Here is a 14,620-nt window from a genome sequence, read left to right on the forward strand (position 1 = left end):
AGTAAATTAGTGGTGATCATTATAGATATCAATTGCATCTAAATCTCATGCTCCTGTGAGGGGTGGGACCAAGAGTGAAATAAATCGTGCCCTCCACCCCTTCGCAACGATTTCTATAGGTTGAACAAAATGCAAGCTTTGAAATTGAATTGAAAGAAAAGCCCCAAACAGTACAATGAAATCCAAAGTGTGTGTAGAAAAGCAGCCATGCCTGGACAGTGGGTAACTAAGTAGATTAATGGTGTGCACAGAAGCTCCTGGTCATTTTACATATCTACTGGTGGAGCTAACCTACTCTTCTCTGCCCCTGGCATTTCACACTGTAATCCGAAGCAAAGATTGGCAATCAATGGGGTGAGAATCTTGAGAGTGTGGCCGCAATACATTGTCCTTCAATAGACTCTGAAACTTGTTGTTTTCTCCTGACATATCAAACCTATGCACATGTCATGTGTGAGAAACAGCATTTGATTTTGATGACAAACTCCTAAAGTATCCCCTGGGAGCTGGCGTTAGCTCCTGCACCTCCTCGATAAATTGTGATGTACATAGGAGAACACCCATCAGCAGTGTGACCAGGAGCAGAAAAGGCAGCCAATATTGTAGTGCTTTTTCCAGTGTATTCCTCTTTTCGTTGTAAAATATCACAGGGGACTCCCTTGCCTGACATGCTTCCTTATTCTTTACAGAGGACTAGAACCATTTTTTTTTTTGATACAAGTTCACTTTTTACTTATTTGTTTGTTTGTTTATATCTTTATTTTATAGACAGCTCCAATAAGTTGCTATAACATTATGACTATAGAATTATTGTTATAACAATGACTCCCTCTCATTCAGGCCCTCTGTCTTTCCTGACCTTGCTACCACTGACTTGCTGATGTCTTCAGCTGGCCCTTGTGATGTCACAGAGCATGTTCCATACTGCCAGGGAAACGCAGGACCGTTTGGGGCAGGCCTGAAGAAAGAGTAGTGGCAGGCCGGTAGGAGCGGTTGGCACTGTAGAAGGGAGGCCTTGCGTCCTGGCAGCTCAGTTTGGGCTTTAGACACTGAGCAGCCGACAGTAGCAGAGGAGGAAGTGATGGAAGAAGCATGGATGGAGGAGCCAGAGGTGCAGCAGGAGGAGGTACAGGAGCCAAGGATTGAGGATCCAGGGACGAGCGGAGCACAGGTGAGCAGGAGCCCCTCAGGTCTTGCTGGTCCAGGTGAGTCCGCAACTCGCCTTCAACCCGCCGCCATTACACAGCCCACAGCCCGGCTCCAGCTCTTACCCACCGACCTTGGGGGGTTGGCTGTGCCTCTAAACATGGTCTTCGTAAATCACGCCCCACTAACCCATCGTCTCCCCTGACCCTTTGTCCCTGTCAGGATATCCGGACCATCCCTGCTCCGTTTGACATATCCACCGCTCTGAGGCGACTGCACAAGGAACTGACAGACATCACAAACGACCCCCTGCCCATGTGCTTCGCGGGGCCGGTGGACGACAGCATGTTCACATGGAAGGGGACCATTATGGGTCCCGCCGACAGCCCCTACGAGGGTGGGCTGTTCCGCCTGAACATACAATTCCCACCCAATTACCCCTTCAGGCCGCCGCTTATTTACTTCACAACCCCGATCTACCACCCCAATATCAACCGAAGGGGATATATCTGTGTAGATATTCTCAGGTCCCAGTGGTCTCCTATACTGACCATATCCAAACTCTTGCTATCCATCACCTCCATGCTATGTGACCCCAACCCCAACGACCCCTTTGTTCCGTCCATTGGGAGAATGTACTTACAGGACAGGGATGCCTTTGATACCATGGCCCGAGCTTGGACCAAGAAGTATGCTAGGAGAATGAGGGACAAATGATAACCCCTCACCACAATAAAACACCTGGCTTTTGAATGGGCTGTTCTTTGACTACTTTCTGGGAGGCATCCTTTCCAATATCACATGTGACACATTAGAGTGTGTGGAGGCTGGAGGGAAGCCGTGGGTGGCGTGGGTGTGAGAGGTGAGGGGGAAGGGGGCATGCTTGGGAAATGGGGTAGCGGGAAAGAGGCCAGTTCCAATAAACATTTTACTGAAGGCCTTCTTTCCTCCTTAGGGATAGGAAATGTAGAACAACAGTGTGGTGGGCTTAGCAGGAGTACTTTAGAACTGACAATGGCGGGGACCACTGGATGAAGATTAGGAAGTTCATAAGGTATCTTTTTCATTCTGAGGCACCTGTGTGTTTAGGGGTTTGCTTTGGCAGAAGTGAACGGCAACCCATAGCCTCTACTACCAGCCCTGCATTTAACTGCAGAAACATTAAGTGGATGAGGAGTTGTCACAAAAAGAAAACTGTGTTTTGTTGCAAGAATTCTCCACCCTCAGTCATCAATGCCCACCTTTTTGACATATATGCCTCCCTGCACACTCTGGATTGCACCCCAATTTCCAGCACATGCCCACATGTTGACAATAGCTCACATGTACAAGCTGCCCTAGTGCCTGCCCATCAGTAGATGAGTGGTAAGTGCACACAATGCAATAAATAGTACATGAAAATCTGTCCCCTTGCGACAGTGTGCATGGACCTGAGGAACATTATGCTCAGTGAAATAAGCCAGTCAGAGGAAGACAGATACCAAACAATCTCACTAATTTGGAGAATGAAATGAACAAACTGAACTAACAAGGCTGATTGGGACAGGCACCTAGGAGAGCTGGCCAACAGGTGTCAGAGCAGGGAGGTTGTGCCTGCTGGGTGGGGAAGGGGAAGGGATTAAGAAAAACCATCCCAGATAACAGTAAGGGTTAGACCTGAGGGAAAGGAGGAGGGGCGATGCAAAAGAAGGGTGTGAAGTGGGACAGCTGCTTGTGCTGGACACCGTCTTGACATGGGGTGCTCTACACATAATTCAATATACACTACAGAGGAATCGTAGACTTGTATGCTTAAAACCTGCATAATTCCAATAAGCAGTGTCTCCCCCAGCACAGGCAATTAAAAAAATAACAAAATAAGAAAACTTTCTTTCTTTGTTTCATCCTTTTCTCTACGAAAGCGTGTATTCACACCCGTGTCCTTAGAGCTCTCCTGTGACTGAGCAGCTGTTGAGGTCCTTCTGATTGCCTCATGGGCTATATACTGGAGGCTAAGGTTTTGTGATTAAGGAAAGGAGCTATCCACACCAGGAAGACAGACAAGAGAGACGCAAATGCAAACGACAATGAGATATAACCTCACCAGTCAGAATGGCCATCATCAAGAAGTCAACACAAAACGCATACTGGTGAGATTGTAGAACGAAGGCAACCCTTTGGCCCTGTGGGTCGAAATGCAGACTGGGGCACTCACTGTTGGAAACGATATTGAATTTCTTCATTAATGGGATTGCCTTTTCATCCAGATATTCCACTGCTGGGATCCTACCTGAAGAATCCTCCAACATGCGCCATGCTGTTGGTCAACACTAGAAGTGAGGAAGAACAATTAAGCAATCGGAGCCAGCAAGCGAGAGGGTCGGAAATCAAAATGCAAGAGTGGCTAAACGCAGAGACCATTTGGGCAGGTTCTTTGTTGCTCCACGTGAAACATGAGATAGGGCTAAGGGAAAGGTGAAGATCCAGATGACTGGACCGACAGGAGAGATTTTTCAAATTGTGCTTTCATAACATTAGGGTGCAGGTTCCTGCCATGCTGGTTCCTGGGTGGCCTGAGAAAGAGGCATCTAACATCATTTTCAGGACCTTGGGAGCTTACAGGCAGCCTGCATAGTCTCTGTTTCTAACTGGATGTTTGAGTGAGGCCACATTTTCATCACGTGCTTCAACCGAAAAAATATCTTATCAATAGCTTACAATTCATACCCCAAAGAGCACCTTCAGAGTTGCAGGATTTTGTCCCTTAACAACAGTGATCAGGAAGAGAAGGTCTGGACAAGGGAGTCTTAGCAAGTCCTCTGAACATGGTTGTTTGGCATGTTAAAGTGTGTACGCATGGGAGCATTCCTTTGGTTTACCATTCATCTCTGCAGAGCACTTCAGGCAGACACCATCAGGTGATCAGAGGTGAAATGGACTTCCAATTTTCAGTCTACCAGCTTCAGCCAAGGAATTTGGAGTGCAGATATTTTGGCTCTGGTGTTCAATATCTTCCAGTGCCCTCCCTGGTTTCATGGCAGTGTAGCTGGTTTGCAGGTGTTTCCTTTCTAAGCGCCTTCTGCCAGCATGTCACAGAGTCCGATCTGTGCTGTTTGGGGGGTCTCTTGTACTATTAGTGAGTCACGTGTGTTAATGATTTGACTTCCTATGAACAGCAAATGAACAGATACAAGAACTGACCTAAGGGAAGTAAAGTAAAGGCTAAAAGCACGTGTTAATTGTACAAAGCAGATGCAGACATAGAACTGAGTCTCACATGTGCATTTGTTTCTGAGAGCGGGAAGTAGAGACTTGAGAACTGCAGAAAGGTTTATGAGGTTAAATCAACTGATTTAAGCCCTCAATTTATTAAATGTGTTTATTTATTTTATTTAACTACAATTGGCTGGATTTTCTCCCAATCCCTCCCTGCCCAGGCAAGTCCAACCTCCCTCCCCCCACCCTAACATCCCCTTTGATTTTGTCCTTGTGTCCTGTACAGTAGCTCCTATAGACCACTCTCCCCCCACTATCTCCACTCCACTTACCTGTGGCTATTGTTACCATGTCCTTAATTTCAATGTCTCCGGTTATATTTTCTTTGCTTTTTCTTTTCTTGTTATATTCCAGTTAAAAGTGAGAACCTGTGCACCTCCATGTTCGCAGCTGTACAATTTATAATAGCCAAGTACTAGAAGCAACATCAGTGCCAGTGGTAATAAGTTGATCCAAAACTATGGTACATTTACACAATGGAATGCTACACATCAGAGAGAATTCAGGAGCTGATACTCTTTGCAATGGCATGGATGGAAGTAGAGAGCAATTTGCGAAGTGAAATAAGCCAGGCTGTGAGGGAGAAATACCATTTAGGCCTTTTTTTTTTTTTCTTCCTAATTTTATAGTATCAGTGCTGACAGCATAATGGAACAAGTCTGCTGTGTGGAATTAAAGGTTCAAGGAAGGACACTCTTACTACATGAATTATGTTTTGAATCATAATGTGTCTAATTATGTTTCCCTAGACATCCTCACTAATCCCTGTATTTTGAAACTATATCTACCACTTGTAAAGTGCATTAAAGACTATAAGATTGGCATATGTGGAATTCAATGAATACTATAAAATAACAAAGAAAGTATAAATGGATGAATTATAACGGAAACAGAATGAGGGCTGTCGGATGGGAAGGGGCTGGGGGAATGGAAGAAGAAGGTGAAGGGAGTGGTGGAAAAACACCTATGCGGGATCCTTGGACACAGATAAGAGTGTGGAGAAGGGCAGAGGGAAGGGGGGCTGGAGTTGGGAGCAGGAGTGGAAAGGAGGAAAGGTGTGAACGGCTGTAGTAGGAGAAAGAACACTCCAAATGTCCATTTAAAAAACTAGTCCCTTCAAACAACTTGGCCAATACTTGGGAGTGTTCCCTTCCCTCCTCACTGAATCTACCAGAGAACTCTATCCACAGGAAGAACACATTGTGTCCTGCCTCCCTACCCTATGTCAGGCTCTTAAGTAATCCAAGAAATTATTGCTAGGAAGGTGTCCACACTGTTACTGGACCATCACTGAAAATTAGTTTCATTCAGGTAACACGTCCACAGTCATTTGGATAATGGTTCACTTCACTCAGGTCATCGTGGAGGCCAGTTCATGGAATCCAAGAAATTTGAAGAAAGCCTGTCACTTCTACTTTAGTGAATGAGATGCATATGTAGATACACATCATCCAGGGTAGTGAGAGAAGCAATTGTCAGAAGCAGCTATGGCTGCTGGGAACTATTCTGTGAGTCCAACTGGGAGAAAAAGTTTAACCTTCCCTTTATTTTAATGACACGCTACTTAATGCTTTCATGAACTTTAACGGTATTGCACCAGAAAGGATAGATCAGTTTCTTGTAGTCTTAAGCATTGACAAAACTATAATTCAAATCTTAGCTACCAGGTAACCCAAATAGAATTTAATCACATAATGCTCTCTATTGGAGACCTTGATGAGTGATATATACACACAAGTATATAATCCTTACTTATGTCTACACATACATTCTTTCAAGAATAAATTTATGGTGTTTTGAAAAGAATTTCATGGACTATCTGTATAGAAAACATTCAGAAAAATGTTTGTTTACACTATGTCTTGACTGGATATATTTTTCACATTTTGGAAATGTGTAGTTTTAAAGGAAGCAATAAGAGAAAATGAGAAAACATCAGTAGAAAATAACTTTGTTCTTCTGCAGTCCTATTTAATATTTCCATCTATTATTCATTATAAAACAATAAAGAGTGCTTGAAAATCACATGTCACTAAGAAATAACTTGCTCTGGACTAACACATATATAGACATTCAATGAAATATAAACTTACCTGTGAGGAGAAATATCTAGGGAAATTAGAAGAAAGATATTTCTATGTACTGCTTTCCTTTCTCCCATTACACCAACACACAGCCATGCAATTTATTGCACCCTAGGAGTAAGCAAAACACTCAATACCCTGTGGGACTGATCCTATATTTCACCAATTCTGTGGGATATCTAAGACCTTATCATCACAATAATGGTTACAGTACGGCAGTGGTAAGTGTTATGTGTGTCATCCGAGTTGTGCTCATTCAGCCCATGTTAGATTTATTCCCAGTAAATGTCAGTGCTAGAAAGTGTACATTTTTCTTTTCCACTGACAAGTTCTTGACAATAAATTCTGTGGCTCGTACGATAGCAAACAAATCATGACAGGGTCTTCATTCTTGTAAAGCTATGAAGACTATCACATAGTTCAATTGACTTGTCACGCAGCATCACAATACTGCTTCTATATGTGTATTTCACGTGGCAACATCAAGATAATGCTTCAATCGAAGGATTTCGTGAAAATGAGAGACTTTTTAAAACATCTGAGGCCCTTGGCTTATGTATGATAATTTAATGTCATGCAATTTCTTGAATTGGTAAGAAAAGGACAGGCTGCTCTTTATGATCTAAGCATCATTTCAGGGTCATGTAGTAACGCGCCAAATCTGCAATTCCCATTGCTGCACTTCCAACTGGTATGTCCATTCTTGTGTGTAACCATCTCTTTCCTTCTTTCAGAGAGACTCTCGAGGCTACTGTTGGTCACTTCTGACAGAGAGTAGAAACCAGAGTAGGCGCGGTGTCATATAATGAGAGGATACAGAGAATTGATTGAAAGCCCCTGTCTTCCATACTTGGAAACGACTTATCTAGGGTCACTTAACAGGAAAAAAAAAAAAAAACCATAGAGGGTTCACTGTTTATAAAATATTGAATACAATAATACACTTTTCCTTTATATCTCCCTCCAAACATATTAATAATATTACAAATCCTTTTTTAAAAAACATTTTGGTTTTTTTAGAGAAAGAAACATCCATATGAAAGAGAAACATCTATCACTTGCCCCTCATTCCTATCCCACGTGGGCACCAAACGAGCAACCCAGGAATGTGCTCTATGGGAATCAAACCTGAAACGTCTTACTTTCTAGTGTGAGGCCCAGCCAACTGAGCCACACCTGTGAGAACCACACGACTCTGACATCTACACTGTGGTGAAGAAGAATAGGGACCTTGGAGGCACTCAGGACTGGCTTTATCACTGTCTAGTATTCAGCTTTGAATAGTTTGTATCTCTTAGAATTCCGAGTTACTGATTTGTAAAATAAAATAAAGTATAGTTCCCCGAAGAAATGGTCCTGAAGTCTCAACAAGACCATGCTCTTTTAAAACTATAAGTATCCACCCAAAAATGCTAGACTGTACAGAAGTAATAATAAATATTTCCTCTCTGAAGAAATTTCAGTCCTGTTTGAAAGACACTCCAGTCACCTCTGGCCATGACACAGGCCTAGGTAGATGCACTTCTTCTCCTCACACAACCAGAACAAGGACAAGAACAAATTTAACAAGAACAAGGAACCACAACAGCCCGAATATGGAAGTGTAGGGAAGTCCAACAACAAGGAGTTCAAAAGAAACATTCAATCATACCTGAAGGATGAGTAGAAGCGGGAAGTATGACTGGAGAGGACTTGCTGCAAGGCAGCGGCTGAAGTTTGGTGTCCGCAAGGTGGCATATGCAGAGCCCGTGGACTCACATTCGCTTGCAAATAAACCAAGAGCAACGATGTGGGAAGGGAAACAGACCGTGGGAGAAAAGGTGCCAGGGCACGCAAATAAAGCCTCAAACATCTAACTGAAAACACCTGTGAGGGTTTTCTCGGTGGAAAGAACTCTCATCCTCACACAAGACTTCCCGCAGAGACCCACGTAGTCCTACAACTTATACACCAAGTACTGACCTTGCAATCATCACCAGAAGAGATTGGTTTGCTCGTGGATAGCAGGGCAAATGACTGAAAGTCACCAGAGATCTAGGTAAGCACCATTGTTCCCTCTCAGACCCGCCACAACACACAGCTCACAGGACAGCAACGCGGGTTTCCCTGGTGAACCAGTAAGCCTCTCCCCATTTCCACATAAGAGGCACTCTGAAACAAATATAAAAATGGCCCAAATGAAGGAAGAGATCAAAGCTCCTGGAAAAATAGAGCTAAGTGATTAAGGGTTAGCCAACCTATCAGAGTCACAGTTCAAAACGCTGGTCATCGGCATGCTCACAGAATTGGCTGAGTAGGGTCACAAAATAGAGGAAGAAATGCAGGATAGGAAAAGAGAAATAGAGGAAAAATGTTCAGGGAACCAACACTGATGGGAAGGACAGCGGGACTCAGATGAACAAGTTTGGAGCACAAAGAAGAAATACTCCTTCAAGCAAAACAGAATGAAGAAACAACTATTCAACACAATGAGGAGAGGCTTAGGAACGTCCAGGAAAATCTTAAATGTTGCAACATTAGAATCCTAGCGGTGGCCGAAGGAAAGAAAGAAGAACAATATATTGAAAAATTCTTGGAAAAACAAATGATGGAGAACTTCCCCAATGTCGCACTAGGAAGAGCCTTGCAGGAAGCCCAGGAAGCCCAGAGAGTCCCAGACAGTTGTACCGAAATAGAAACAACCAGGAGAAATCACAATTGCATTACCCAAGATGAAAGATAAGGAGAGAATCTGAGAAGCTGCAAGACGTAAGGAGACAGTTACATGCAAAGGAATCCCCAAAAGACTGTCAGCTGATTTCTCCACAGAACCATTGCACGCAAGAAAGGGCTGGAAAGAAGTATCCCAAGTCATGAAATGCAAGGACCTCCATCCAAGATTGTTCTATCCAGCAAAGCTGTCCTTTAGAACGCTAGGGCAAATAAACTGTTGCCCAGACAAGCTCAAGTTAAAGGAGTTCATCATCACCAAGCCCTTATTATATGAAAAGCTACAGAAACTTCCCTAAGAAAAAAGAAGGTAAAAAATGTGAATAAAATGGCAGCAAATTCACATCTAAAGAGGACCTAACCTTAAAGGCAAAAATAAAACCACACTACGCAGACAATTCGAACAGGAACAGAATTGCAGAAACGGAGGTAATATGGAGGGTTATTAGCGGGAGCGGGTGGACCGACAAGGGGGGGAAAGGTACAGGGAATAAGAAACATTAATGATAGGCACAAAATAGACCGGGGGAGGTAAGGGTAGTACAGGAAGATGAATGGGAATGACCTTACTGATACAGGAAACCTTAGGCAGCGAGGACACAGTACCCCTGGATATTTTTCTTCTATGACGGTTTTCTGTCTTCCTCACTGGTTTCCACTCTTTCTACCCCTAACTCTATGCTCTCATCAAAGTCAGTTTTTTCTTTATTTTAACTTCAAATCTTAATTTTTATTTTTTAGGCATAAAACATGATTTTCATAAAAATCTTCTATTAGGTTGAATTTTTAATATATATTTATTTAATTTTATGTTTATTCAGTTAAAATTGACTGCATTTTCTCCCCGTCTCTCCACCTCAGGCTAGGGAGTCCCACATCCCTAACCCACCTCAACCCTCCTCCTTGATTTTCTTCTTGTGTATTTTATAGTAGCTCCTATAGACCACTCTCCCCACCATCCGCACCCTCCTCCCCTCTCACTATTGCTACATTGTTCTTAATGTGAATGTCTCCGTTTTTATTTTGGTTCCTTTTTTCCTCAGTTGATTATGTTGTACTTAAAGGTGAGATCACTTGGCATTTCTCCCTCACAGCCTGGCTTATTTCACTTAGCATAATGCTGTCCAGTTCTATCCATACCATGGCAAAGTGTATGAGCTCCTTCTCTCTCCCTTCTGCGCTGAGTTCCATTGTGTAAATATACTAGAGCTTTTGGATACACTCATTGGCTGATGGGCACCTAGGTAGCCTCCAGGACTGGGCTATTGTAAATCATGGTGCTAAGGACATGGTGGTGTATTTCAATAATGGAAAAAATCCTCTCTTCTGATCGTTACCTGACGTCCCAACTTCTGGTTTCCTCTAAAAGACCCACACCACATCATCACTAGGAGGAGCCCTGGGAATTATGTAGTCTAACAACTGTCTTTCACACATAACAGGTCTTGAAAGTTAATTGATTTGTGTGGGCTCTGTTACTCCAGCAGTATTGTCTCAGTTAGGTCTAACTACTTTTTATGAACATTGAGTCCTTGCAGTTTGGCTTTGTTTGCCAACTATTTTGATTGTATGAGCATGTACGTGCATGTATGCTTGTGTATTCCATTGGTTTGGGGTTTGCATTGAAATAAAACTCATTTGCTGATTATTACCTGATGAATTCACTGGGTCGGAATCAGGCTTATGCTTTAGACCACACTTACCATTTGGTTCATCCTAAGATCTGTTGTCTGAATTAAACCTTGTAGTATAAGACAGACTTCTATAACTTCTCCTTAGTACCCCCTGCCTATTACTGTGTTTTGGAAACTTTTTCACTTACTTAAACAGGACCTAGGAGTATAAGGAGCAATGCTAGAAAAGTCCGCGTTTTCTCAAGGCTTGGAAAGTGAAATGTTATGCTTCTGTAGATTATAAAGTTGAAATGTATATTTCCTAGGCTTTGGCCCTTTTCACATTCCATCTGTTAATATTCACGACTCTCTCCATGTATCTACAAGTTGTTGTAACAAGGAAGTGCTTACGCTTCAAGACCTCCCACGTTTGAAGCACTCTAGCAAGCAAGTCATTAGGTCTTATGTATTTATATATATGAAGTATATTCAAATGATCTTTGACTAGGGCTTCCCATACATTACCAATGCAGTATGTTTTATAAGTCATATTATAAGGAGCTGGCCACAATAGTTATAAATTGTAGAAGAAAGACAACGATCCTATATAAATTTTGTGTTTTTCATTTTACTGTCTTGACGTGATTACTCTCCATATTTTTGACATATATTTTCCCCCTCTGTCATGAATGAGTATTATGCAAAAGCTGCATTTCTTCCCTGCAATAAAGCACTCTACTGTTCATTTTTTCCTGGAGTATTAACTGCTATCTAGGGATATTTCGCTGGCCTATTCTGAGTTCTTTTTTCCCCGTAATAACGCATACGATATGATCAGGAAATGTAAAAAGGAAGAACAACGCAATTTTCCACCAATGTTTATGGAAAGATGTGAAAACTCTGAGCAGGGTTAATGAGAGTACTTACTGAATGGAAAAACACTAGAATAATGATTTTCAAAATTTTGGTCTTTAATATTTATGGGCTGTTATTTAATTCATCAAAAATACTTAACCCTTTGTAATTTGGTGCTGTTTTCTTTAGCCATGCAGAAGCTTTTTATTTTGATGAGGTCCCATTTGTTTATTCTTTCCTTTATGTCCCTTGCTTTAGGGGATGTGTCTGTGAGGATGTTGCTGCGTGGAATGTCTGAGATTTTCCTGCCAATGTTTTCCTCAAGGACTTTTATGGTGTTACGGCTTATATTTAAGTCTTTTATCCATCTTGAGTTTATTTTCGTGTATGGCGTAAGTTGGTGATCGAGTTTCATTTTTTTGCACGTAGCTGTCCAGATCTCCCAACACCATCTGTTGAAGAGGCTGTTTTTGCTCCATTTTATGCTCCTGCCTCCTTTGTCAAATATTAATTGATCGTATAGACTTGAGTTTATTTCTGGGCTCTCTATTCTGTTCCATTGGTCTATGTGCCTGTTTTTATGCCAGTACCAGGCTGTTTTGATTACAGTGGCCTTGTAATACAGTTTGATATCAGGTATTGTGATCCCTCCTGCTTTGTTTTTCTTTCTCAAAATTGCTGCAGCTATTCGAGGTCGTTTATGGTTCCATATGAATTTCTGCAATGTTTGTTCTATATCTGTGAAATATGTCATGGGTACTCTAATAGGGATTGCATTGAATCTATAAATTGCTTTGGGTAGTAACAGTATGGGAAAACATATTTGCCAACGATACCTCAGACAAGGGCCTGATCTCCAAAATATATAAAGAACTCACTCGACTCCACTCCAGGAAGACAAACAACCCAATTAAAAAATGGGCAAAGGACTTGAACAGACACTTCTCCAAGGAAGACATACAGAGGGCCCAGAGACATATGAAAAGATGCTCAGCATCACTAGCCATCAGAGAGATGCAAATTAAAACCACAATGAGGTATCATCTCACACCAGTCAGAATGGCCAACATAAACAAATCCACAAACAAATGTTGGAGAGGATGTGGAGAAAAGGGAACCCTTGTGCACTGTTGGTGGGAATGCAGACTGGTGAGGCCACTGTGGAAAACAATATGGAATTTCCTCAGAAAACTAAAAATGGAACTGCCCTTTGACCCAGTAATTCCGCTGCTGGGATTATACCCTAAGAACACTGAAACACCAATCCAAAAGAATCTGTGCACCCCAATGTTCATAGCAGCACAATTTACAATAGCCAAGTACTGGAAGCAACCGAAGTGCCCATCAGCAAACGAGTGGATCCAAAAACTATGGTATATTTACACAATGGAATTCTACACAGCAGAGAGAAAGAAGGAGCTTATACCCTTTGCAACAGCATGGATGAAACTGGAGAACATTATGCTAAGTGAAATAAGCCAGGAAGTGAGGGACAAGTACCATATGATCTCACCTTTAACTGGAACATAAGCAATAGAAGAAAAAAGCAAACAAAATATAACCAGAGACATTGAAGTTAAGTACAATCTAACAATAGCCAGGGCGGGGGTGGGGGGTGGGGGCGGGGATAGTGGGAAGAGGGTATTACAGGAACTACTATAAAGGACACATGGACAAAACCAAGGGGGAGGGTGGAGAGGGGGGAGGGAGGTGGGTTCACCTGGGGTGGGGTAGAGGGATGGGGAGAAAAGGCATACAACTGTAATTGCATAACAATAAAAAAAAAAAAAAATACTTAACCCTTGGGGAAGATGGCGGCAACATAGGTGGGAGCAGAATCCACTTGCCCTCAGTGCCAGGGAAATACCTAGCTGATCTGAGGAGCAGAGCGAACAGCCAACAGTACTCCAGCATATACGAAGATTAGAGACCAAAGATAGAGGACATTGAAAGATCTGACGGTAAGAAGAGTGCTCAAGGACAATAAGGTCCCCGGGACCCGGGACCGCGCGGTACAAGGGCTGCAGAGGCGCCAGCCCTGGCGCAGGGGCTGCTGCAGGAGTCCTGAGAGAGGGCCAGGCTGCGCTGTGAGCAGCCAGGTGCTTGATTGGACCAGGGGGGCTTGAAAAGGAGGAATTTCTCAAAAAGAAAAAGAAAATAGAGACACTCAGGGGCTAGTTAGAGAACTCTCGGTGGTGGCCGAGGCCCCTGGCGCCCCTCCCCCCTCCGCCCCTGGACTGCGAACGGGGAACGCGGGATAAGCAGCACCGGCGCTCACCTGAGGTCCGGTTGCGCGCGGTAGCGCGCGCGCAGATTAGCGAACGGGGCCGTACGTGAAACCCCGGAGGGGCGCCCACACCTGAAACCTCCGAGATCTTTTGGAGCAGAGACTCGCTGCTCCACCCACAGACCCAAAACCTCGGAATCGAGGACCGCGTGATTCGGTCCCAGGGCGGCCCCGCCCACCCGAGAGTCTCAAGCCCCGGGCAGCTGGATCGGGCCCCCAAGCATAGAGCCTCTGGCTTGGCGGCGGGCTGCGCGCTCACCAAGCGTAGGGCCGGCTGGATGCGCACTTCCCAAGCACAAAGGGGCTGGCGAGAGTCGTAACACCAAGGCGGCTGAACCAGCAGTTTGCGGCGCGCCAGCCTCCCTAGCCTGGGCAGCTCGATCGGTCGGCCGGCTGCGCGCTCAGAGCCCAAATAACGTCACAAACCCGAAGCGGCTGGATTCCCCTGCTGCGCGCGCACGCGTCCGGAGCCAAAGCGGCTGGAGCGGCCACTCGAGAGTCCCAAGAACAAAGCTGCTGGATTGGCTGATCAACGGCCTGATTGCCTGCCAGGGACCACACCTACAAAACAGTGAAGAGTGTGACCCAGGAAGGAAGAAAAGTGAAACCAATCCTTCCAACCACCCCCTCCCGTTGCACAGACAGGACAACAGCAGAAATAACCTGAACGG

General features: G+C 43.8%; 1 protein-coding gene across 1 annotated transcript; it reads left to right on the forward strand.

The window, feature by feature from the left end:
* The first annotated feature begins 1,413 nt into the window (after window positions 1-1,413).
* Window positions 1,414-1,863, forward strand: LOC128780055 (ubiquitin-conjugating enzyme E2 D3-like). Its single transcript, XM_053917709.2, has one exon. The coding sequence runs from the start codon at window positions 1,462-1,464 to the stop codon at window positions 1,861-1,863; it is 402 nt and encodes a 133-aa protein (XP_053773684.1). The 5' UTR covers window positions 1,414-1,461.
* The last annotated feature ends 12,757 nt before the right edge of the window (window positions 1,864-14,620 follow it).

Source organism: Desmodus rotundus, unplaced genomic scaffold (genome assembly GCF_022682495.2).
Source record: "Desmodus rotundus isolate HL8 unplaced genomic scaffold, HLdesRot8A.1 manual_scaffold_15, whole genome shotgun sequence".
In the NCBI taxonomy this organism is placed as follows: Eukaryota; Metazoa; Chordata; class Mammalia; order Chiroptera; family Phyllostomidae; genus Desmodus; species Desmodus rotundus.